Genomic DNA, 25,859 nt, shown 5'->3' with positions numbered 1-25,859 from the left:
ATGCACCATTTGGAACGAAACGAAGTTCCGATCATAGAAACCACCTGCCCTGAAAGATTTTATTTTATTGCTTAACAATGCCAATTTTCCCAACTGTTGTTCAGATTGACGACTTATTTTTATGGTGCAGACTGTTCGATATTGCACTATATAAGATCACTCCTCTTTAAACCAGACAATATTTTCACTAACATCAAGAGTATATTTAGTGTACACAAGTTGGAAAGAAGGATCATCTCAGCTAGCTTGAAATTGTTATAATCCATATGCGAACCAGGCCAAACTTTATCGCCCTTTTTTTAGTATTGTTATTTTAAAATCATTTTTGTTGTACCATTATGACTGTTAGCAATCCTGAATGCACCATTTGGAACGAAACGAAGTTCCGATCATAGAAACCACCTGCCCTGAAAGATTTTATTTTATTGCTTAACAATGTTAATTTTCCCAACTGTTGTAGAGCCTGTGGTTTAGCCGAACTAAACATGTTAACCATGACCAATAGCAGGAGCTTAGCGCACCAGTCGACTACCCTGTCAATTCTGGTTAGTGCTTACAGCGCCTCGGATACAATTGCCCACGCTAGACCCAACACCCGAAGTCACATCCGCAATAATTCTGGTTCCTCCAACGCTAGATCAGAACCCGCAGCACGTAGCTTATGAAGAAATTCGTCAAACGCAACCCATCAAACAAAACTGCAATTTTATCCGGACAACGAGTTAACAACCTCATTAGCAAATCGCTAACAAATTTTCAAGAGACGATCTCGGCGTCGATTACCAAACAAATTACGGTTGCCTTAGAAAACCTTAACTTCCCGTCGCAAGGTCCGGCTGCTAGAGTGGAAGAGGTGCCACTTTAATGGGATAACGTCAATCTAGATCCAGATATGTCATTTAGATCAAAAATCCCGTAGATTTCTAGCTTCTAAAGGCGCTCTCATCGACATTCTGAAATGGATCATGGATCAGCATCAACGGTTAGATGAAGACATCAAAGATATGATCAGACGACAAAAGCAGAAGCCGAATGAAAATTTCGACGATTTTTTGGACTCGATGTCGGCGATTGCGATAACTTGCGTATCCGATTGTAAGATTCCGACCTAGTAGATACGTTCAAGAGAAATCTGAAGCACCAGCTTCACACGAACTCTTATCACCTTAGAACCCTAATCGTGTGGTTCAAGAAGTTATGTAGGAAGATGACGCTAACCCATGAGGATAAGGATAAATGCCCTTCGCTCAACCAAATGCTGGAATTGTTATGGCGCGGGTCATCGTAACCACGACTGTTTAAAACCCCGTCGAGTATTTTGTTATGGATGTGGGAAACTGGACATGTACAAGCCTCCTTGTCCGGATTGTAAACCGCTTTATTTTTTTTAATCTTCTCATTTTTGAGACTAAAAAATCTTATACTATAAACTAATTAGCAGTCATGTAGACTGGAACAGAAGAAACGGCCCTTATAAATTATGGCTACGTCTGAAAGTACGGCGGTACGTTGCAGGCGTGTTCGGTTGGAAACCGGAATCAAGACCCTTGCGAATGGATTTGGGTGTGCAAAGAGGTTTTCATTGTAGGACGCTCTTTGTTTGTATATTTCATCTTTTACTGCGAGAATGGCCTGGTCCCTGTGGATGTTTTGGTTTCAAATATACCATGGTGCCCCGACCCAGTGATAGTTCGTAGGATCTTTGATTGAGCGCGCTGTATGATGTCTATGTTGGTTCTGCACGAGTTACGTCATGGTCGAGGATTCGTGCTTCTTTTATATTGATCGCGAGGAGGGTTTTTGATATTCGAAGGGAGTCGCTCGAAGTTTGGTAACAGAATGAATCTTTATTTACAGAATAATTTTCCTCGTAGCCTAGCGTACAATTCTTTTTGTTCTGCGAAACCCCTTGCGTTGGCGCTTTTCGCCCGGATGCCCCTTCCAGTGCTTCGGTTTCTTGGAATCCTGACTCCGCTGATCCAGTGTGGGTTGATGACTTCGCTGCGGTGTGTGTCCGGGTTGAGTGTCTCATAAGTAGGTCGCTGCCGTGGGGGTTTCGGGGGAGGCGAAAGCATGATTGTGCAGTCACCGATAACTCCTCCCCCTCAAGACGGAACGAGGGCCATAGCGAAGGTATGGCCGGAGTTGCGGTAGGAAGGACATGCGTGGTGGTGTACGTCGTTTTGTTCTTCCTTAACGTCCAGGCGGCGGCGGCCAATGCCGTAGAGCCGGCAATCAGGACGTAGATGACTGTAAGGTGGGTCGTTGCGTTGGCGTATATTGTTGCGATGTCTTCTTCGGTTTTCAGCGTATTTAGCGGGGTATGGTTTTTACCTCCTCGGCTTTGATCAAGTTAATCTGTAGTTTCTCTGTGATTGTGGTGATGGTGTCGGCATATCTCGTTCCATTTGCCAGGATAGAGCAGTTGTCGTATCTTACGATAAACGAGCCGTTTACTATTCTTTCCGGTGCGCAGTTTGTTGTTATGTTGAGGCTTACTGCGTTGGTGATGATGAGTATTCCTTCTATTGGGCTGTAGATTTGCTGGTTCCTTGCGGTTTCCACCGTGTCACATGTCGCTGGTTTGTTGTTGAGTTGGTTATGGTTACCGGGGGTGGTGAGGGTTTCGCATACAAATTAGGAGTTTACTTTAATACATGGGTCTTGTACAATATTTAATTCTTCGTTATTTCTTAGTATGTAGTTGGGTAGGTTTACTATCTGCGTACCGTTGAACGGTATTGCTATAATTCGGTACAATTTATAATTTGTAATAGACAAAATTGGGATCTTAATTTCGAATGTTAGAGTTTTATTATTAGTGCTAGTATGAAGTGATAATAATTCGTAGACCTCGTCGTCTGCTTTGATTTGTATTCCCTGTTCCGTTAGAGAGTTCCTGATTTTAACTATTTCGGGATTGGTTAGGATGTATTTGGGGATTATTTTTAATTTTGCGACTAAAAGACTTTCCGCTACGCTAGTCAAATGAGCGTAGAGGAGGTCTAAGTTGATATTTAACCTGTGGATAAGACGGTCTAGCTCTATGTCCCTTTGTCCTGTGTTTAGTTCTTTAAAAATTGTATTTTGATTTGAGTTAATGATTTCAGTGATTACCTCCTGTTCTCTATTAATGTGTGTTGCTATTTCCCTGAATCTAATTATTGTTTCGTTTTTGAATCTATCCGTTCTCTCCTCGTTGTTATTTAGGTTTGTTAGTTGCTTGTTTATTCTGTCTTCGTCGTTAGCGTCCATGTTAATAGTAATATTTTCACTATTGTCCCTACACCATTGATCAAGCCTCTTCTAGTTTTACCGCTATTGGTGATGGGTAGCAGAGAGGCTAGCCTATGGTTGACGTCAAGTTTCGCGAGTAGTAGGGATTTAAGGCTAGTGGCATCCGATTTGTTCGGGAGATCCCCTATGAGCTTGTGCAACCCTTTGGCTGCGCTCTCGTACTCGTTCAGCTGTATTATATGTTGTATCGTTGTGAATGCCGATACCATTCTGGCCTTTCCTAGTTGGACTTTTATTATTGCTTGGTCGTTGGTCAATGGTTCGAATGTCAGTTCCTTGGCGTTGGTCATGGTCAATCTGTAATAGACGTCAGTTAAGTGTTTCTGGTTAGTCATTGGTGGTGTAATATGCGCCGCCAATGAGCTTAGGCTAGTAACTCTTAATGTAAGATTCTGATAAAGGTATCAGCACAACGAAGTCCCAGGTCAAAAGGTTGGTAATAGAAGTTAACCAAAAACCATGACATAGTCGGTGGTCATTTTGGTAAGGAAATCTTCCTAATCTTTTGTTTGTGTATTTGTTGGTTCCGTGTCGTGTGGAGTGTATGTCCGCTGTCCCGTAGAACTGTTTGTCTAGTGAAACGGGGTGTTATTTTATTCCTCCTGTTCTCCTTCCGGAATACTGTGTTTCCGGTAGGTAAGGCGGGGGGGTCCTCCCTCGTTTCGTTGAGTTTAGTCGTGCGCTTTAAAGCGATATCTTCCAAGTGTTTTTTGACCTCTGGGTAGATTTTGGTTCGGAATTCATTGAGTTTATTTAGGAAGTCGTGTTCAGTGTTGAACTTGACTGTTTTTGTGAAAACGTGGGTACGGCCGCTGAAGAGTTCGAACGGTGTTAGGTTCGTGCTCGAGTGGATCGCATTGTTGTATGTGACAACTGTCTCTGATTAGATTTCTTCATGGTCCAAGTCCAGTTTCCCCTCCTTCCTCTTTGCGAGGATGATTCGGTATATTTCCGTCAGTGTTGAGTGGAGCCTTTCGACTGTCGAGTTACTGCTTGACTGTTGAAAGGATGTCACGTGCACCTCTACACCGTATTGCTCTAGGAAATCCGTGAAAACGGTTCCCGCGAATTGGGCTCCTTGGTCGAATATGACCTTTTTGGGTATACCGAATTGGCAGAAAAATGATTTAAATGCTTTGGTTACACTGATGGAATTTCTATTTGGTAGGTGGAACGCTTGCGCGAATCTAGAGAATTTGTCTATGATTGTGAGGTTGTAGTTTTTATTGATTGTATAGATATCCGTATGCAGGATATCTAGTGGTTCGTTCGCGATTTCGGGCATTATGTAGGGTGGTCTCTGCGGGTGCCTGTCATACTTGAGTGTAAGGCAAGTCTCGCAGTCCCGAATTGCCTGTGCGATGAGACTTTTTAAGTGGGGCACATAGATTTCCCTTTTTAGGTGGGCGTACATCTCGTCCACCCCTCGTTGGTTTTTGTTTACGTGAGTTATTTTAATAAGTGACACTAACTCGCCGGTGCTTGAAAGTTCCTTAAGGACAGGCACAAAGAGGACGCACTGTGAACAAACGGGACATGTTTGCACCGTGTACCCGGGCGAGACGTGTGCAAAAGGGGAAATAACGGGATTCTCGCAGCCGATATAAGGGACGGCGCCGGCGCAGCTCGGGACAGTCAAAAAGAAGTACGCGAAGGGCCATACAGCCACACAGTCGGTCGGAAAAGTTACGCGAAGTACACGGAAGTCAGCGAAAGTACTCCACACGGGCGGTCAGTCAATACCGAGTGACAGTGAAGCAGCGGAAACACAAGTGCGTCAAGCGAGCATCCCGAGTGGATCTCCGTAAGTAAAGATCAGCGAAGGACGAGCGAACCCCAGAACCTAGCGTGGTCAGAAAGGGACGGTGGAGTCAGTGGTCGCAACGGTGGTTCGGAGAGGAGCGCTAGCTTAACTCACAGACGATACACCCTGCCCCATAACATCCTAAGCCCTGGTCGAGCCCGCAGGTTATCCGTCGGCAAGGGCGACAAGTGCCTGGCATACGCAGGAAGGGACGGTGGAGTCAGTGGTCGGCAAGGGTGGTTCGGAGAGGAGCACTAGCTTGTCTCTCGGACGATACACCCTGTCGCCATAAAATCCTAAGCCCCAGGGGAGCCGGTGCGGATTCCCCATAGGAAGCGACCCAGGCACACGAAGGAAGGACGACGAAGGAGCAACGACACGCATCCGACGGCGAGGGACACCGAATTCTGTTCAGCAAGTGACGCTAAATAAAGTTGATTTAAATCTGAGACTCTGTCTTCTCCTTGTTCGGGCAATCACACAAATCATAAATTTGGTATGACGAACAAACAAACTCTCTGAGCTAGCCGTTGCAATTCGTAGCGAGCAGAAACAAGAAAATCAGTTCGTTACAATAGTTGTTTGCTCCTGTGAAATATTAGGAATAAGCTTTTCTAATTATTTCGAAAATTTCGACGGTTGCGAACACGGCTAAGGTTTTGTTCGGTTCTAAAGTTTCCTTTAAGATATCCGTAACTATCTCTAAGGTAAAGAGAGGTTCGAAAATCTGTCTTCTGATTTTATTTTTGGATGGGACGCAGACCGTGCATGACGAGTCTGGTGAAACCGTAAGGGTGGCTTGCAAATTAAAAGCGTTGAGTGGGCTTTGGGATACCGGAATGTCTTCTGGTTCGCTCGGCATAGATATGTTTATGTGGGTGTTTGGTTCCACCCTGTTCAGTGCGTCTGCGACGACGTTTTGGGAACCCTTTTCGTGTTCCAATTCGTACGTGTATTCGCTCAAGGCATCCCGCCAGCGAATAAGTTTTGCGTTCTGGCCATTAAAATTCTTGAGTCCTAATAGTTTGAATTTCTGAAATGTCTGAAATATTTTACTGCCCACACAATTCCTAACATTTCCTTCTCTATCGTCGAGTAGCGAGCTTCAGCCTCGTTGAGGGTTCTGCTTGCGAAGCATATTGGTCTGTCACAGGTTTTTGGTCCTTGCGACAGCACCGCTCCCAACGCGACGTTACTCGCGTCTGGAGATAAGGTGAAGGGTAAGGTGAAGTCTGGGTGTCTCAAAATTGGGTCGTTGACAGGGAGTGTCTTGCAGACTTCGAAGGCTTCGCGGAATTTGTTGTTGATTATTACCGACTTGCCACCTTTTAATTGGTTGGTGAGCGTTTTAGTAATTCGCGCGAAATCTTTTATAAATTTCCTGTAATAGCCTATAAGTCCCAGGAAAGACTTAATTTGTCGACTGGTCTTGGGGAAGGGAAATTCTTTTATGGCCGCTATTTTATTAGGGTTCGGTTTGATTCCTTCTTGAGTGACTACGTGGCCCAAGAAGTCTATTTCCTTACGTAGGAAGTTCGACTTGGTGAGTTGGCTTTTCAAATTCGCTGTACGGAGTTTTTTGAAACGGAGCTTATGTCATCTAAATGTTTCTGGAGTGAAGCGGAGAATATTATGATATCGTCTAGGTAGACTTGGCAGATATCTCCTATTAGCGTGCCTAAGACGTTATCCATGACACGTTGAAATGTGGCGGGGGCGTTTCTCAGCCCGAAGGGCATTCTGGTAAATTCATAATGGCCGTTTTTGACCGAAAATCTTAGCCCTATCTTCCGGGTTCATCTGAATTTGATGGAACCCACTTGCCAGGTCCAGGGTGGTGAAGTACTTGGCCCGGCCTAGGCTGTCGAGGATTTCATTTATGTTGGGGATAGGGTATCGGTCGGCGATGGTTTTCTCGTTCAGTTTCCTGAAATCTATAACCAGTCGCCATTTCTTGTTGCCGTCCGAGTCGGTTTTCTTGGGTACTACCCAGACGGGTGCGCCCCAAGGTGAGTGGCTATTTAGGATTATGTCTTGTTCTAGCATATTTTTTATTTGGTTCCGTACTTCCTCTTTATGGATGTACGGGTACCTGTAAGTCTTTACGTGTACCGGTGTATCGTCTGTCGTCGGGATAGAATGTTTGACTGTATTCGAAAAGTTGAGGGTCTCCCTCTCGTCGTAGAATAGCTCCCGGAACTGGTTGCAGGCCGCGAACAGTCCTTGTTGTTCTTCTGGGTTTAGGTGCTCAGTTCGGATTTGGTCGATAGGCCGTTTGAATTGTTCGGTGGGGTCTGGACCCAATAGGGTGCAACTTCTATTGGTTGGTCTAAGCAAAGTGTTTGTTCGTCATAAGAGTTGTTTGTTACCTCGAGGTAGCTATTTCCGTCGATAGCAGTGTAAAGTCCGCCCGTGATAGTGAGGTCTTTATTGATGCCTACTGAATTGCATTCGAGAATTAATTCGAGACTTGCTGTGGTGTGCGATGTGGAGTTCCTGCGTACCCCTGTTAATTTGTGTTATTATGTCGATTGAGGCGGATTGTGTCTCAAGTTTTAGGTTCTTGATATCAATCTTTGCCTTTAGTTTTGTGAGGACGTCTATGCCCAGGAGCCCGTCGAAGTATGGGTGGAAGAGTAGAAGGTTTATCTCGCCCTGCTCTCCAAATTCCTTTGGCATGGGCAAGGTTGTTGCCATTTTCAGTGTATAACTGTCTCTGACAGTGGTTATTTTGATTTCCCGGTCGAGTGTGCGGGTTGATTCTTGCGGAATGATGCCTGGGTCGATTAAGGAGTATGAGGAACCGGTGTCGATAAGGAATTTTAGGGCCTGAGGGGGGTCAAATAGGTTCAGCGTTATGTAGGGTAGAGTCGAGCCATGCGTCATGTTACTTAGGTAGCCGACTTGTCGGTCGAGGCTCATGGTTGAAAATTTACATTGTCGTCGATATTGTTAAAATTGGTTGGAGCCCTTGGAGGGGGTCCGTTGCGTTGGTCTGGGTTGTCTTGTCTCGGGGCCGGTGGTCCTGCCCTGAAATTGTTATTCCGGCCCCTATTGTCGTAGTTGCGGAATTCCACCTGCCGGAAGGGGTTATCCCTCCGGTTATCCGGTCTGTAGTTGTTTTGGGAATAGTTGCGGTATCGTTCGAAGCGTCCCCCTGGTCTGTTTTGGGGTGCCCTGTTGTGGTCGAAATTGTTGTGGTAATTATTTCTGGGCCTACTCTGTCTTTGGTACATGAAGCTTTGCTCTGCCTGGCACCATTCGTGGGCTTGTTCTATGGTCGACGGGTCCTAGCCCGGATGACCGTCCTGAACGGGTCGCGGATGCCTACTAGGAAGGCATTTAGGCAAATGCCGTAGTAAAGAGCTCCCCTCGATGCTGCACAGACCCCTTGTTCGGAATCGGTGGCCAGTGTCAGCAGCTCGCTTCTCAATCTATTAATTTCATGAAACAATTTCCCGAAGGGAAGACAGTCCGGCTGATTCTTTATTTCGGAGATTAAAATAGGCTCCGATTTCTTGCATGCGTACATGCGTTTCAGGTTATCCCTGATGCCAATTTTGTGTCCAGCATATTCAGGGCCTCGTCCGCCTTGCCTATCACCTTGTTCCTTAGTGTGCGTAGCAGTAGCTGCCCGTACGGAGTCTGATCAGTGCCCCTAATGAGCATAATCACTTCCTCCACGCTCACTATGAATTTTTGTAGGGTCCCCGGTGCACCCTGGAAGGTTGGGGATTCAGTGTCATGTTAATTGATGTATTCATTGAGGTGTTTAGTAGTGTGCTAGCGTTGGCCATGTTTATTACGTGGGGTGCCGGACTAGTCGTCCCCGATCCCCCTGACCCGTTTCCGGAATCCATAACTATGATTTCTTCCTCCCTTATCTCTGGTAAACTGCTGCTACTTCTAAGGCCTAGCCTAGATTTTGTCTTATTCACGATTGTTTTTCTGGACATTTGCAAGGGTACTAAGAAGTTTGAGAGAATGATGTATGTATATATGTATTGGTATAGGCGCTGTTGTACCCTTGTAAAATATATATAGGAATATTGGGGTAATAAGGTATAATAAAAATTTTTTTTGAGAATTAGCAAAAAAAATTATAAGGTATGAAAATTTGTAAAAATATGTGTATAATGAATGTATGAATATGTTTAAAAATAATACGGATAATATATAGTTTTAAGGATGTAGCGTATTCTTTTTCTTTCCCTTTTCCTTAAATTCTTTTGGATATTTTTCTTGAGTACGTGTATCTTGTTTGCTTGTACTTATCGTTAGTGGGGTGCGTTGTCGATTCTAACGAATACGTTGGGATCTGTAATTTGATATTATTTATATGTGTCTATAACATCAAAAAAATGTAACTATTAAAGCCGCCGGGCCAAGTGGTCTCAACACAATGCTGCTTTTAAGTGTTTTCCAGTGTACATTGTGCAGCCATATGACTCGATTACTTGTATATTTATACCCGTTACTCGTAGAGTAAAAGGGTATACTAGATTCGTTGAAAAGTATGTAACAGGCAGAAGGAAGCGTTTCCGACCATATAAAGTATATATATTCTTGATCAGGATCAATAGCCGAGTCGATCTGGCCATGTCCGCCTGTCCGTCCGTCTGTCCGTCTGTCCGTCCGTCTGTCCGTCTGTCCGTCTGTCCGTCCGTATGAACGTCGAGATCTCAGGAACTACAAAAGCTAGAAAGTTGAGATTAAGCATACAGACTCCAGGGACATAGAAGCAGCGCAAGTTTGTCGATTCATGTTGCCACGCCCACTCTAACGCCCACAAACCGCCCAAAGCTGCTAGGCCCACACTTTTGAAAAATGTTTTGATATGTTGTTATTTTTATATTGGTCTTGAAAATTTCTATCGATTTGCCAAAAAACTTTCTGCCACGCCCACTCTAACGCCCACAAACCGCCCAAAGCTGCCACGCCCACACTTTTGAAAAATGTTTTGATATTTTTTCATTTTTGTATTAGTCTTGTAAATTTCTATCGATTTGCAAAAAAACTTTTTGGCACGCCCAAACGCCCACAAAATGCCAAAAACTGTCAGTGTCCTTCGCACTGCCACCAGCTGAGTAACGGGTATCAGATAGTCGGGGAACTCGACTATAGCGTTCTCTCTTGTTTTCTTTTATGATCCGATGCGCAAAAGCATCCGACTCCGCGGCGGTCGTCTTGTCGATTTTACTGAGTACAGTTTATGTTGTTATGCGACACCGTCCACAATGTAGCGGCCGGACGCTGCGGCGTGCATGCAAGTATGTGCGCCCACATAAACAAACTCAATTGGTCGACTATCAAGTGCGGCTACCGAGGCCTGGAGGGGGGCTCCCTAGGAACTGCTGTCGGTTCCAGTTTTCCCTTTCTTGCCTGGCACACAGAAAGAAATGATCGGCCGCACTTATATTCACACATGCATTAATTAGGTGGCGAAGCACTGGCAATTATTAAGTTGTGGCACATAGGTTTCGTTATGCTTTCCCTTTCTTTTTCCAGTGTGGCTATATTCACAAATTTATGAGCGATGCATGAGCGGCTATCAAGGACTGATTGCCGCCTAAATATGTTTGTATAATTTTTCTTTGTGTAATATGCGAAATTATTTATTTTTTATTGTGGCACATATATTAGGCGTTTACATATTTTAATGCGCGATGCATTATGTAGCGGCAATCAGCGATTGATTGTTGCTAAAAATATGTATATATATATATATATATATATTTTTTATGGTTCGCAGTTTTTTTTCTAATTGTTTACTTTCTTTTTATTTTCTTTGTCCCACCGTATATTATTAACGTATATTGCATTAACCGATTGATGGTCATTTTAATATATATTTACTAATATGCATTTAGATTTGCGTGTATAATGCACAATTGTTAATGCCGTTTATTTTGCTTCCGCACACCGTTATTTGTTGATTTTGCATATTTTCTCTTGTGTATGTATAAAGGTATTTATGTACAATGTTTAGAGTCGGTTCTTTTTCATTTAAGCGCATGGAATTTACAATTCGTTTGGGTTCACTGCATTATTTTTAATTTCGTATCTTTTCTTATTTTACATTTGCATTCACTTATTGAAGTCACTTGGCCGGCTGCTTACCTGCATTACAGTATAATATTTAATAAAATTCCGGTGATCTTCATATCCTTCTTCTTTTGGTTGCTCTGGATCTCCTTTAGGTTCCTTTTCCGGCTGCGCCAGTTACGTCGTGGTCGAGGATTCGTGCTTCTTTTATATTGATCGCGAGGAGGGTTTTTGATATTAGAAGTGAGTCGCTCGAAGTTCGGTAACAGAATGAATCTTTATTTACAGAATAATTTTCTTCTTAGCCTAGCGTACAATTCTTTTTGTTCTGAGAAACCCCTTGCGTTGGCTCTTTTCGCCCGGATGCCCCTTCCAGTGCTTCGGTTTGATTCTTGGAATCCTGACTCCGCTGATGCAGTGTGGGTTGATGACTTCGCTGCGGTGTGTGTCCGGGTTGAGTGTCTCATAAGTAGGTCTCTGCCCGTGGGTGTTTCGGGGAAGGTGAAGGCATGCTTGGTGTACAGCAGCTTGGTGTGTGGAGGTGTACAGCAGGAGGTTGTACTCCAGACACAAGGGCAATCGCGCATTTATGATCCAGTCGAACCTGTTGGCTTTCACTTATAGGTGTAGTTTCTTGCATTCGATTTGCCTACGCCATGTTCGGCCTCTGTCGAGGTGGATGCCGAGATACGTTACTTCTTTGACATGAGGGATCTGCTTGCTATTAAGAAAGAGCGGAGGGCATGTTTCCCTGTTAAAAGTAAACGTATATGCTTGCACTTTTGTCCGTTTTTTTTAATACGCCATGAGGTGGTTGGCGAGTTGTTTTGTTGAACCGACTGGGCATCTGGAGCGGCTAAGAATTGCAGTGTCGTTAGCAATAGGGGATGATGCTAGTCCGTCACTCGTGGGATTATCCGCTATGTAGAGGACGAATAGATTTGGCCAAGTGCGCTGCCTGGTGGGACTCCAGCTTCAATAGTTTTCGGATATTGTTGTACTGGGAAGGATCTGTTGTAGAGAAAAGATTCATGGAGTTTATGAGTGTAGCCACACAAGTGTGTTTTAATTTTATGCATAAGTACCTCGAGCCAGACGCGGTTGAATGCTTGAGATACATCGAGGAATATAGTGGTGCAATATTAAAGTAAGTTCCATTATCATTTTTATACTTGTTACTCGTAGAGTAAAAGGGTATACTAGATTCGTTGAAAAGTATGTAACAGGCAGAAGGAAGCGTTTCCGACCATATAAAGTATATATATTCTTGATCAGGATAAATAGCCATGTCCGTCTGTCCGTCCGTCTGTCCGTCTGTCTGTCCGTCCGTATGAACGCTGAGATCTCAGGATCTAAAGCTAGAAGGTTGAGATTAAGCACATAGACATAAGAGACATAGACGCAGCGCAAGTTTGTCGATTCAAAACTGCCACGCCCACACTTTTGAAAAATGTTTTGATATTTTTTCATTTTTGTATTGGTCTTGTAAATTTCTATCGATTTGCCAAATTACTTTTTGCCCCGCCCACAAACCGCCCAAAGCTGCCACGCCCACACTTTTAAAAAATGTTTTGATATTTTTCCATTTTTGTATTATTCTTGCAAATTTCTATCTATTTGCCAAAAAACTTTTGGCCACGCCCACTCTAACGCCCATGAACCGCCAAAAACTGTCAGTGCTGAAGACTCTCCTTTCGCACTTCCACTTGCTGAGTAACGGGTATCAGATAGTCGGGGACTCGACTATAGCGTTCTCTCTTGTTTATGTTAGGTCACCGCCTTTTGTAATCTCGTTCGGCCGAAATGAATTTGGGGTATATTCCGTATAGGAGTGGATTTGAGGAAGAACATAAGCATATTAATGGATTTGGGGAAGAACATAAGCATTTGCGTAGGGGTTCGGCTGAAAGTCCCCCTGAATTATAAAGCAAATGTTTCGGCTCTGTCTTTGTCGCTGCGGGCCCATCAGCCTGCAGAATTTCCTTTCGGGGAGACGGTTTTAGTAGGAAAGCTTAGATTTCGGTGAGCCCTCCACAAGGAATACTTTGTAACGGGTGTTTTTTTTAGAGGTATAGAACTTTAAGTTGGCATTACTGTTCAAGATGGCGACCGATTTAACAGCTGTCAAGTGATTTATTCTCAGTTTGGTTTGGCAATTCGTCATGCGTGCTTACAAAATCCAACTCGTGCAAGAATTGAAACCAAACGATCATCAAGCAAGGCGTAGATTCGTCGAATGGGCCCAAAACGAGATTGCTGTTGTTCCCGATTTTTCATAAGCCTCCAAGATCTTGTGATTTAACACCGCTAGACTACTTTTTGTGGGGCTATGTAAAGTCATTGGTCTATGCGGATAAGCCACAAACGCTAAACCATTTGGAAGACAACATTCGCCGTGTTATTGCCGATATACGGCCAAATATTGGAAAAAGTCATTGCAAATTGGACGTCCAGATTGGACTACATCCGAGCCAGCCGTGGCGGTCATATGCCAGAAATCATATTTAAAATGTAATGCCACAAGATTATCTTTCATGTCAATAAAATTCATGTCAATCGAATAATCCATCGTTGTTTTATTGCAATTTAAAGTTCTATACCTCTAAAAAAAACACCCTATACTAGTTGTCGAGAGTTTTTCAATATATTTTAGTTGTGCGTTTTCAGCATCTCGCTTCAGAGCCAGGTTTACTTTACGAGTTGCTTCATTAGGACGTTGCTTTGAGCATGGCGATCTGCTGCCACGTCGCAGACGCCTTTTTTTCCAGAACCAGCTGTTCAATTCGCAGGGTTTTGACTATCGCAATTTTCACATCCTTCCGTTTTGGTGTTGAAATCCTGGCTATTGAGAAGAGTACCTCTTCCAAAACGGCGGTAGAGCAGTCGATGTGCGCTTCTATATTTAGTTGAAGAGTTAGCTCAATGTGGGAACCTACATACTTTCTGTATTTCATCCAGTTAGTGTTGTGTGTCGTCAGCCTTCAGGGGTGGTCTGTAATTTCTGGGCCTTGAAAAAGGGCAAAGGCAAGTGGTCAGATGAGAGATCCGGTGAGACCATGGCGCTTATTAGATCGCGTGGGATTTTTTTTTGTCACCGCGAAATCAATGTGAAAGATCCCATTCTGGGATATGCCGACCAATATGTGGGGCTATCATGAGAAGTACAGGGTACAGTTGCCTTCCCTTGGGAGTCACGAGGCGTAATCTCCAGAGCATGTGTTTGTTATTGTAGTCTCCTGCAGCTATGAAGTGATCCCCTAAAGTGTTGTAGAAGTCCATGAATTGACCTTCAGAGATAGTAAAGCTAGGTGGGCAGTAGCGGCAATGCAAAGGTTGCAGTTTCCTGACTGCACTTTCATTTACGTGGCTTGCAAATAATTTGTTGCAAACCTTTTGTAAAAGTGGTGTTTGATGCGTTCTCTAGTTAATATGCCGGTTCCGCCGTGGGCTTTTCCATCCGTATAATCTGTGCGGTAGAAGGTGTAGCCTTTTATATGGAAGTTGTATCGCAGGTGCGTTTCAACCAGCAGCATGGCGTCGATGTGATTTGCATTTAGGAATTACGTTATTTCAAGTTGATGCTGGGAAATGACGTTGGCATTCCACATGGAAGATGCCCTTGGTTTTTAGCGGACCGAAAGATGATCTGGCTGCCTTGCCGAAAAATACGTATGGGGTACTTTTTGGCTTATAATACGCGTTTCCCGTATTTTGAGAACGCGTAGCTGTCGCTTGGTGCAGTATGTGTTGGTGTGTCCATACTCCTGGTAGTTTTTTCATTATACGGGGTCGTTCCGTTTGTGTGGAGGGGTAGCTTGTGGATCGTGTGCACTTCCGCTCAAGCTCGATTTTGAAGATGGGTTGCGTCCTTTTGTTTCTGTTGATAATGTTACTAACATTTTTGGCACAGAAGCCCTTGGCTTTAAGGGCTTTATGAATCTCAGAGGGGCGACTTCAGGTTCGCTTCCTTTTATTACAATTTGCAGTCCCTTGCTACTTTTTAGTTGGTAGGTGTAAAAGCTCTTCAGATACTTAGACACAGCTGGAAAGCGTTCTTCGGATTTTGTTTGAACGTTGGTTATGTGGATGTTCTCTTTTATAAGCGGAAACAACATAAAAACAAGAGAGAACGCTATAGTCGAGTTCCCCGACTATCTGATACCCGTTACTCAGCTAGTGGAAGGGAGAAGGAGAGTCTTAAACACAGTTTTTGGCGGTTTGTAGGCGTTATAGTGGGCGTGTCAGAAAGATTTTTGGCAAATCAATAGAAATTTACAAGAAATGAAAACATTTCAGACAAAACAGACGGACGGACGGACAGACGGACAGACGGACAGACGGACATAGTCATATCGACTCGGCAATTGGTCCTGATCAAGAATATATATACTTTATATGGTCGGAAACGCTTCCTTCTGCCTGTTACATACTTTTCAACGAATCTAGTATACCCTTTTACTCTACGAGTAACGGGTATAATTATCGTCCCCGACGAAACAATTTTGCTGACCAGGGCGTTTGAGCTTTTTTCCCTAATATAAATAGGTGGGGGCTTTGGTTCGATAAGTGGTTAATGAACCAAAAGGATGGGCCATCAACTTGCATGGTTTGTATAGAACAAAAAAAAGATCGCAAAATATAATAGCATATTCCCGCTCACGAGCACACGAAGTAGAAACCGATATCTCAGCCATCGACATCGAAAACGTCCCTGCAACAGAATTAGACTGTTCCGCGTTTTTAGACAAGGAATATCTAGAGCTAAAAGAAAAAAACCTTAAGACTGCTCTTTTTGATTATCGAGTCGTTGATAAGTATATCTACCATCGCGATGCATCCCCCAAGTTTCTATCACTAGAAGGAGATACGAAGCCGATTGGAAGTTGTTTATTCTGGTTGGACTTAGACAATCCGTTTTGGAATCTGCGCACTGTCTACCAGTAGCAGCCCAAAACTCTGGAACATATCCGAAGGTAATTATACTGGCGACGTATGGTTGTCGACCTACGAAGTAGGCAAGTTCACACTTGTGTCAGACGGCAAAATATCCCACGCGATCGTTAAAGCCACCAATGGTATCTCCGCTCCGGCCCTTTCAATGACTGTACTGTTGATTTAATAAGACTGTTCTAAACGAGGAAATATTGGAATCTTCATAATCTTAAATATTTTTTCTAAAGCTAGTAAAGATATTCACATTGAAGGTCAGTATTCAATATCTAAGGGAGGGTATTTTCTCTTGCAAAGGATTGCCGGAAACATTAGTAAGCGACAATGACACCCATTTTAAAAGAAAGAACACTCAATTGGAGTTTGTTTTATTCTTGACCGCTTATGGGATCACCAAGGTGTGTGCTGGAGTCTATTTGCCGCAAAGCCATTCCGTCGTGGATATTATTTTTTATTTTTCCTTTCTTACTTCCTGATGGGTTACTATTGAATTACATTGAGACACATATAATATAATACATAGAAACATTATGTGAAAAACATAACATGTAAAACGAACAACTCTAATATTCTGTTAACGCTCGTCTTTGCTTCGGGTGTTTAATCCGCTACAATAAGGCCAAAGAAAGTAACGTATACTAGATTTAGTCTTGTATTGATCTGGAGCAAATGAACTGCGATAATAATCTTTTAATAATCTTTTTAATACCGGGTCAAATTTATTCAGCTTTTTTTGTTAAAATGTATATCTGAACAACTCTTCAGATTTTTCAGGGTTTGGAGAGGACACTTAGAGAGGTCGTAGAAGAGTCCAAAACTAGTTACTTAGTGTTACGTAAACCCTTTTCGTAAGATTATAAACAGAATCTAAAGCAGGGGAAGGGGTACTATCATCGCGTTTAGTCAGACCGAAAGCGACAACGAAATCGCAAGTCGACAATAAACGAGTGTCTGATGATCAGTTCAGCGGCCGCAATAGGCCGCAGAAAAACAAACTACTCCAGCTACGGGAACAGTTCACCGAGGGTGTATTGATTCCCAAAATAGGGGAAATTTAGAAATACTACCCCTAGGTGGGAACACTGGGCATCGAAGATCGATAGCTCAGAAAAGCTCTAAGCCGGTATTAAAAGATCGTGGCCCACTAATAAAATAGTCAATACCCGAGTCAATACGTGAGTCAATACCCGGGTGAATACTTAGAGTGGGCGTGGCAAAAAGTTTTTTGGCAAATCGATAGAAATTTACAAGACTAATACAAAAATTAAAAAATGGGCGTGGCAGTTTTGGGCGGTTTGTGGGCGTTAGAGTCGGCGTGGCAACATGAATCAACAAACTTGCGCTGCGTCTATGTCTCTGGAGTCTGTATGCTTAATCTCAACTTTCTGGGTTTTGTAGTTCCTGAGATCTCAGCGTTCATATGGACGGACAGACGGACATGGTCTTATCGACTCGGCTATTGATCCTGATCAAGAATATATATATACTTTATATGGTCGGAAACGCTTCCTTCAGCCTGTTACATACTTTTCAACGAAACTAGTATCCCCTCTTACTCTACGAGTAACGGGTATAAATACAAAAAATATGCATTACCTGCAGTATTTACCATACGCAGCGACCATTTCCAAATCACTTGCTGGTCTTATTATTTTTTATTAGTCGAGTTACACGTTATCACTTGTAATACTTATTACTTTTCAATAACTTCAATGTCTGATCACTGGGGCGAGCGAAAATCAAGTGAGGGAGCGCCGTTTGGAAATCTGCCTGCGTGGCTAACTTCGCTTCCAGGAATTTACGTAGGAAGTGCAAGAACGAAAAGTAACGGGGATATGGCGTGATATTTTCATTTCCTCGCGGTTTACATGACGTTCGTTCGACTTTTTAGTCGCAACTGAACATCCTGTGTGAGAGAGGGTAGATGAGCGATGAAGAGAACCTGCTCTTGAATATTCTGAATAATTAACAGCAGCATGTTTGGCCCTAGATCGTCCTATGTTTCCTCGTTGACTGTCAATTTTTATAACCTCCAAATTGTACGGCCTGTGATAACCTACAAATGTGTAAAGGTAAATGGAGTGAAAATGAAACTTAGCTTTATATTAAACGATCAAACTAATTAATTGTAATTAGAAAATTGTCCGACGCATCCGGTGAGCCCGCAATCCACTTCCAGGCGGACCCAATCCAGTCTAGTGATCGACGTCCACGCTGCGTACCCATCAGTCTCGACAGGCCTTCCTGCGACTCCTCCAAGTAGTGCGCCACCAGTGCTGCAATCCTGGGATCCGTTAGCTGCACTGCCTCGCGCTGAGCCTCCTGTATCAGCGACTCGAGCCTTCCCAAGTCGATTACGTGTGCCAGTTTGAAATTGCCGTTGACACGCCAGACGGTGCCCTCCTATAGTGGGACGAGCGGAGCCTCATATTTAAAGATATCCGCGGCTCCCGCCATTTGAGCGACAACGATACTTGCAATATTTGTTGGAAAGAGTAATCTTATGAGTAATATTTATTTTTATAGTGGTGCTTAAATTAACTTAGCGGTGAGGGGTTAAATGTGTAAGTGTTAGGGAAAATTCAATGGTGTGGTTAGAGATATTTTTTTTTTTTTTTTTGTTAGATGTTTTTTTTTTATTTTTTTGTTAGATGTTTTTTTTTATATTATTTTTTTTTGATGTTTTTTTTATATTTTTTTGTTATTTTTTCGTGTATAATTAAGGTGTGTGTTTTTCGTGTATGGGAGCGTGTGAAACGCACAAAAACGATCTGGTGCCACTTAGTTCCTTAAATCTGACTTATGGAAGATCTTCCCTGTCTTGGTCTTTATCGTCACGTTTCTGTCTTCGGCAATCTTTTCAGCTTTAAAACGTTGCTTCTCTTTTGTTTTAATCTGTTTGTCACCCTCGTTATAAGATATAGGCTCGGACCTCGTTTTATTATGGGCCGCATTTGCCAATTCTTGCCGATATTCGATTAGACCCCTGACGTCCTCAAGGACCTTAGTTCTGAAATTAGTCAGGCCCTGGTAGTTGATCCTAGCTGTGCGATCAAAAAACAGGTCCGCTGGCTTATTATTAGTCACTGAGTGGTTAGAGTTATGGTATCTATCCACCGCAATAGCAACCAACTCGTTTAATTTGAAGACAGGATGTTCGGTCTTCAAACAGCGGTAAATCTCGAGGAAGGTAGAATGAAAAATCTCGATTTGACCATTAACTTCACTTCTCTGGGTCGGGGTGTTGTACAGTCCGTCGACCAATGTACGCAGATAATTCAAGACCGTCGGGCACAGAAGACCTCTCTCATTGTCAAAAACCAATAACCTTGGAACGGTAAAATAGTGAAGCCCCTCAACTAGTTTTTCCCGTAGATGAATCGAGGATTTTGATTCGAGAGGGAAGAGCTTGGCAAACTTGGTGAATTTGTCGATGCAGCTCAAGTAGATTTTCTTTTCCAGGGTGAAAATATCGACGTGGAGAATTTCGCACGGATATTTTGGGATTGGCGTCGGTTGGAGAAATGTTTTATTGGGGTGCCTCTCGTACTTGAAGATCTTACAACACTCGCACGACGAGAGTTGCTTGCGGATGATGCTAGCCATCCGGGGGAAATAATATTTCTCCAGAAGCTGAAAGCGTACCTCTTTGGGGTTGTTCACATAAATACTCTGCGAGCTCGGGATCAAAAACCAATTGATTTCGATAAACGTTGATAGGTACTTCCACGTGAGGTACCAGGTGGGATGTGTCTTCGTCCGCGCTATGAACGGTGGAGTCCCCTTCAGTAGGCGATGCAGTGTCCGAACGGTAATGGTTCGTCGGAACTGTACGGGACAAGGCGTCGGCAACGACATTATATTTACCGGGCTTGTAAATGAGTACGCAATGCCAAGCCGGCGGTCGCTTATCCAACGTCCGGCGGGTCTGCCGCCCGTCTGCCGACGCTGCACATTGTAGCCGACGCAGCCGTCGAATATATCGTCTGGTTAACGGGCAAGGCGGGGGGCGAAGTCAGCGTTATGGGAGTGCAATTAAATGAGTGCAATTAAAGTGAATGACCGTCGAGTGGCTCAATGGGGAGAGCGTGTGTGAGAATGACGATCGACAGGGGAGGGGGGAAGGCACTTGAAGATTGAAGAGGGTTCATAATTTATATATATCGAGAAATTTTTTGATGAATTAAATTCCTCATTTTTATTTATTAATGCGTATCCATAAGAAGGGCTGGGTAAGAAATAATTTTCTATGTATAGTAAATGACTCGAAGTTTTAAAAATTGCTATTACAACATTCATTATATTTTTGCACATGTAATGTTTCAGATCTTGCCAAAGGCAGTCAAGCACCTCTAATATTACACCTTTCTCCGTTAGGTCCATTACTTATAATCCGGTATGTTAAATAAAGCAGAAATCTATATATATGATTTTTATTTTTTACCTAGAGTACACTCTTAACATTTCCGTCAAAAAACATTTGTAAAAGCTCCCTTAATGTCTCTGACCTTTGTCTAATTAACGAAACAAAGATGACATACACCTCTAGCATGCCATCTGATTTAACGGAAGATACGGTAAGTAATTTTATAAGGCCTTTGATTTGTTAATATAACAAAAGAAAATGCTATAGTCGACTATAGCATAGTAGACTATCAGATACCCGTTACTGAGCTGCTGAATTGCGAACGACAAATTTCAACATTTTCTGAAATAACGGTAGAATTTGGAGTAAAATTTAAATCAAAATAAAATTTTCCGAAAGATTAGGCGTTTTGAAACGTTGTCTTGCAAATCGATAGAAATTTCGAAGACCAATATTACAATATTGCGACATTTGTGGTCTCAAAACAGAAACCATATTGGCTAATAATTTTTTTTAAGCAAAAGTTGAGATAAGGTGATAAAATGTATACATTAAGAACTACAGAATGCATTAATTTCAAAGGTAAGTGACAAATTATTAATATATATAGTAATATATACTTTCTACACCCACTACTTCCCAACCACACTACACTACTTTAAAAACTCACACACATTATTGTCTAAATACAAATTGTAATCAAAGATAGAAAACCCTTCGATTAAGCTTGGTTGTAATTTACGCACATCGCCATGTTCCAAAGTCTAGACTTTGTAGCGAGCCTACGTCTTCCTTAACATTCGTTCACTTAACGAGCCAAGTAAAATAACAAAAACTTCCGTCTACGCAATCGTCTCAGGATTTCCAAATACTCCTAATTTCGGGAGCTCCTCTCGTCACGGGAGAAAAAATGTTTATAACTCAATGATCTTAATCTTGCTCTTTAGCTCTCCCAATCTGCCTATCTAAATGCAAACATGTCTCCATGGTCAGTTCAGTACTAAGTACACTATCAATTGCCAACTTCAATTTCCAAGTCTAATATCCAACCTAGTGATAATCCAAAGGCTCTACTCCTTTCTTTATTGGATTTAATAACAAGAGAGAACGCTATAGTCGATTTCTCCGACTATCTGATACCCGTTACTCAGCTAGAGAAAGTGCGAAGGAGCCTCTTCAACACTGACAGTTTTTGACGGTTTGTGGGCGTTAGAGTCGGCGTGGCAAAAAGTTTTTTTGCAAATCGATAGAAATTTACAAAACTAATACAAAAATGAAAAAATATTACATTATTTTTCAAAAGTGTAGGAGTGGCAGTTTTGGGCGGTTTGTGGGCGTTAGAGTAGGCGTGGCAACATGAATCGACAAACTTGCGCTGCGCCTATGTCTCTGGAGTCTGTATGCCTAATCTCAACATTTTAGCTTTTATGGTTCCTGAGATCTCGATGTTCATACGGACAGACAGACGGGCGGACAGACGGACATGGCGAGATCGACTCGGCTATTGGTCCTGATCAAGAATATATATACTTTATATGGTCGGAAACGCTTCCTTCTGCCTGTTACATACTTTTCAACGAATCTACTATACTATTTTACTCTACGGGTATAAAAACAAGATAGAACGCTATAGTCGAGATCCCCGACTATTAGATACCCGTTACTCAGCAGCTAAATTTAAAAAAACAATAAATATGCCTTCATATATGTACGTAACTTTTCGCCGCTCGAATTAGCTTCCGATTAAAATTTTGAAATCGGTACCCAGGGAACACCACGTGGAGGCCGTTGAGTTACAACGGGGTCGTTTAAACAAAAATCAATTTTGGGGACCTACGAATCGACTTGAGTTTTCAAACCTTGGAAATTGTCCGTAGCACACGGAGGCATAGATATTGTTATTATTAAATTAAATATTTAAAAATTAATTATTAAATTATTTCACTTATTTAAAAATAATAATTTTTTTCTTTGGTTTTTTGTTTTTTTTTGTTTATTTATTTATTTTTCTTGTTTTTTTTTTAATTAAATTAAATTATCAGACTTATTTCAAAATATTAAATTTTTTTCTAGGTTTGTTTTGTTTTTTTTTTTGGTTTTTTAATTTAATAATAAATACATCTAGTACCTAAAAAATTAAATTAAATTATCAGACTTATTTAAAAATATTAATTATTTTTAAAATTTGGTTTTGTTTTATTTATTTATTTTTTTTTTAATTTCATAATGAATACATCAAATAACTAAAAAAAATTCAAAAATATATACTTATTTAGTTTATATTTAATTAAATACCTACTATGCCTCTCTAACGCTAACTAATATACCACATACCACATTTTTGAAAACGCCTAATCGATATGTGTATTGCTATTGGTTGTAGACCAATCCAAATCTAGCAAGGAACAAATTGGCTTGCAGCAGCCAGAGATGGAGTGGAGGCACAAGTTAAAATCTCCTAACACTAAACAATGACTATTTAAAAATGTGTGCTGCTGAAACAACTCCTTAAATTTAGTTTTGAACTTGTTTAAGGGATAGGTCGGACTTTTATATAAAAAAAGAATCCCTAAAGATCGGTACTTAAAGATAGCAAACTAAATTTGAAAGATTTAAAAAAACGACCACTTGAGCAAAGACTAACATTCTCAAATAGTTCGTTTCGAATAAAAACGAGAATGCCTCTTTTTGGTCGGGCTCCGCTAGCTAATGACTGGCAATCTAATCGCACTGCTGTGGTAAAGCCAGAAATTTCGTATACTTAATTTGAGTATATTAATGCATTAACGAAGCACAAAAGGGAAGACCTAAGCATTAGACGATCGGAACAAACTTCGCTTATATGACAGTGTAAACTTTCCGCATTATGGAAAAAATATGAAGATTCGGACTATTGATTAAACAATCGAAATGGGTATTCAGTAGCTTAGTGGAACGCAATTATCGGAGCTCTGTTTCTGGAGGTGTATCCTGAGCGGATCTTGGGGGGACAAAAGGTCCAATAATGAAAGGACCTGCCGCTGTATGTACTACACGATATATACAGCGCAGCTCTCTGCATGCTGGAGTTTGTGTGAACTACCACTGTACATAGCGCCTTGACTTTTATGAATTGTTATTGCTTCTGCAGGAACGACTGGAAACTGCTTTCGGTCAATTGTAGTTGCCTGATTAGAATTAATTTGAAAACTTTTTATAATTTTCGAAATCGGCGTCCATGAAGCCTCCTCACAATGTCTGCGCTTGGAACGCGCATTTACTCTTATGCTTTCATCTAAAAATTGTGTCCAAAGAAGAAGAGTGTTGGACGTACTGAAGCCTATCTTTCAAAGGACAACAGTGGCTCCGTTTACTAGACCATCTTATGTATCTACTTTGACCGTCATCATATATTTGGCAGGGGTTTGAAATTTCGTCTATTATAAGAATTTTAAGATCAATAAATCTTGAACAAAGGATATTTAACAAATCAGGGCTTAAACTTCTAAATGCGGACCCAGCCTTATTTACAGGGAGAGAGAACATGGAATGAAGAATGGATTCTTCGATTCCGAAAGCAGGGAGAAGAAGAAGAAGAAATAAGGTAGCACACAGTAAAATTATTACCGAAGTTGGGTGGCGTCCTACTCTACCATTATACTTCGATTTGTCCTAGCATTATGCAAGACATGAGTAAAAAAAGTTTTTTGCTCCAAATGTAGAGATCTAACTGAAAAGGCTAAGTTTAAAGCGGATATAAGTGGCGGAAGCTTTATTAACCGGATATTGCTATCCGGATCAACATCTAACAAATTGTTGTTCAAGTTTAAAACATTAATTTGAAAAGATATTTCAGGAATAGCTAATGCCCTAAACTCCTCATTAGGTTCGACCACCTCCTCTTTATTTTCTTCTATATTATCTGCTTCCGTAGCCCTTCTTGTCGCGTCTGCTAAACTATCTATGGCATTATACTTTTCAAAGTTTCAAAATTCCACAGCTGTTCCTTTGAATCAAATCTACCTGTTCGTTTCTCCACGCAGAGAAACGGTTAATTACTATGTAATAGTGTTGATATTTATTGATATGATTTTTTATTTTTATTTTTGCTTATATTGTATGGTAAAGTTTTATTTTTTAAGAATTGTATTGTTTGGTGAATGTTTTTAAATGAGGTGATTTCTCTAATTGTTTGTTACAAGAGGTTCGATCTGTTTTGCTGAAGGTCAGGGCAGTCGAGTAATATATGTTGTAATGTTATGTTGGTGTTGCAGGTTGTGCAGATTGGTGGTGGAGTTTTATTGAGTATATGGCTGTGGGTTAGATTGGTGTGTCCTAGTCTTATTCTTGTGAATTTTATTGAGTCTGATCGTGAGATGTTTTTCGTCGGAGTGCGGTCGTGTCTAATATTTTTGTAGTGGATTGAGGAGTTGTTAAAAATTTAAGTTTTAAAGGTTTCAGTGTTTAGTTTGATGTGTTCCAAGATGTCTGATGTGTTGAAGTTTTTTTGGGTAATCAAAGGGAAATTATGTGCGTTTTTTGCTGTTTCGTCCGCGAGCTCGTTTCCTGGAATCCCGCAGTGTGCCGGGACCCATAGAATTAAGATTTTTTTTCTCTTATATTTGTTTAGGAGGTGGTGTAGTAGTTTTGGGTTTTTATGCTTTCAATTTCTTTTAGGGCTGATAGGGAATCTGTGCAGATTGCAAATTTTCCTCGTTGTTTGCTGGCGTGGTTGCATGCTGTCAGAATTGCTGCTATTTCGGCTGTATATATGGAGGAGTATTGTGGGAGTAAATGGTGGTAAATAATTTCTGTTTCCGTTGTTACGCTATATGAGACTCCGCTAGCTGACTTGGATCCATTTGTGTAAAGAAATTGTCTGCCTGCTAGTGTGTTTTTTAGTTCATTGAAATTTTGTTGGTACGAGTATATTAATGGTGCCGTTTCTGCTTTGGATGAGGTGTGTAGTGCGGTGTTAGTGCTTGTATTACTGCAAAGCCAGTGTGGGGTTTTTTCTTTCCTGCTTGTTTCGGGTGATACATAAATATTTACTTTTTTAATTGTTCTATTGTGATGTGTAGTGAAAACGGGACTTTTGGTATTCTTTTGGAATTTTTAATTTTGTTGTAAATTTTTTTCAACTGGTGAGAACTTGGAGTTGATTATGATTTTGATGTTTTTTTGTGTTGCATATGTTGTTCTATGTTCGTTCTTAGTTAGCTTAGGGTTGATTTTGGGGCATTTCCATAAATATGTACGCCGTAGTCTATTTTGGACATAATAATTGATTTGATCACATATATTATTGTGTTTGTGTTGCAGCAGAATTTTTTGTTGGCTAGACATTTAATGACGTCTAGTCTTTTATCTAGTTCTAAAGTAAAATTTTCTATGTGTTTGTTCCATCTGTAGTTTCTT

General features: G+C 41.5%; 1 protein-coding gene across 1 annotated transcript in view; it reads left to right on the top strand.

The window, feature by feature from the left end:
• Positions 1-20,844, top strand: part of LOC120457274 — a 75,672-nt gene extending 54,828 nt beyond the window's left edge. The window contains exons 3-5 of the mRNA XM_039644703.2: positions 20,423-20,492; positions 20,545-20,673; positions 20,730-20,844. Of these exons, the coding sequence (XP_039500637.1) occupies positions 20,423-20,492; positions 20,545-20,673; positions 20,730-20,744 (214 nt within the window). The 3' untranslated portion in view covers positions 20,745-20,844. The remainder of the gene's footprint in view (positions 1-20,422; positions 20,493-20,544; positions 20,674-20,729) is intronic.
• The last annotated feature ends 5,015 nt before the right edge of the window (positions 20,845-25,859 follow it).

This window comes from Drosophila santomea, chromosome 2L (genome assembly GCF_016746245.2).
Source record: "Drosophila santomea strain STO CAGO 1482 chromosome 2L, Prin_Dsan_1.1, whole genome shotgun sequence".
In the NCBI taxonomy this organism is placed as follows: Eukaryota; Metazoa; Arthropoda; class Insecta; order Diptera; family Drosophilidae; genus Drosophila; species Drosophila santomea.
Note: the sequence above shows the minus strand (reverse complement) of the source record. Positions and strands in the feature narration are given on the sequence as shown.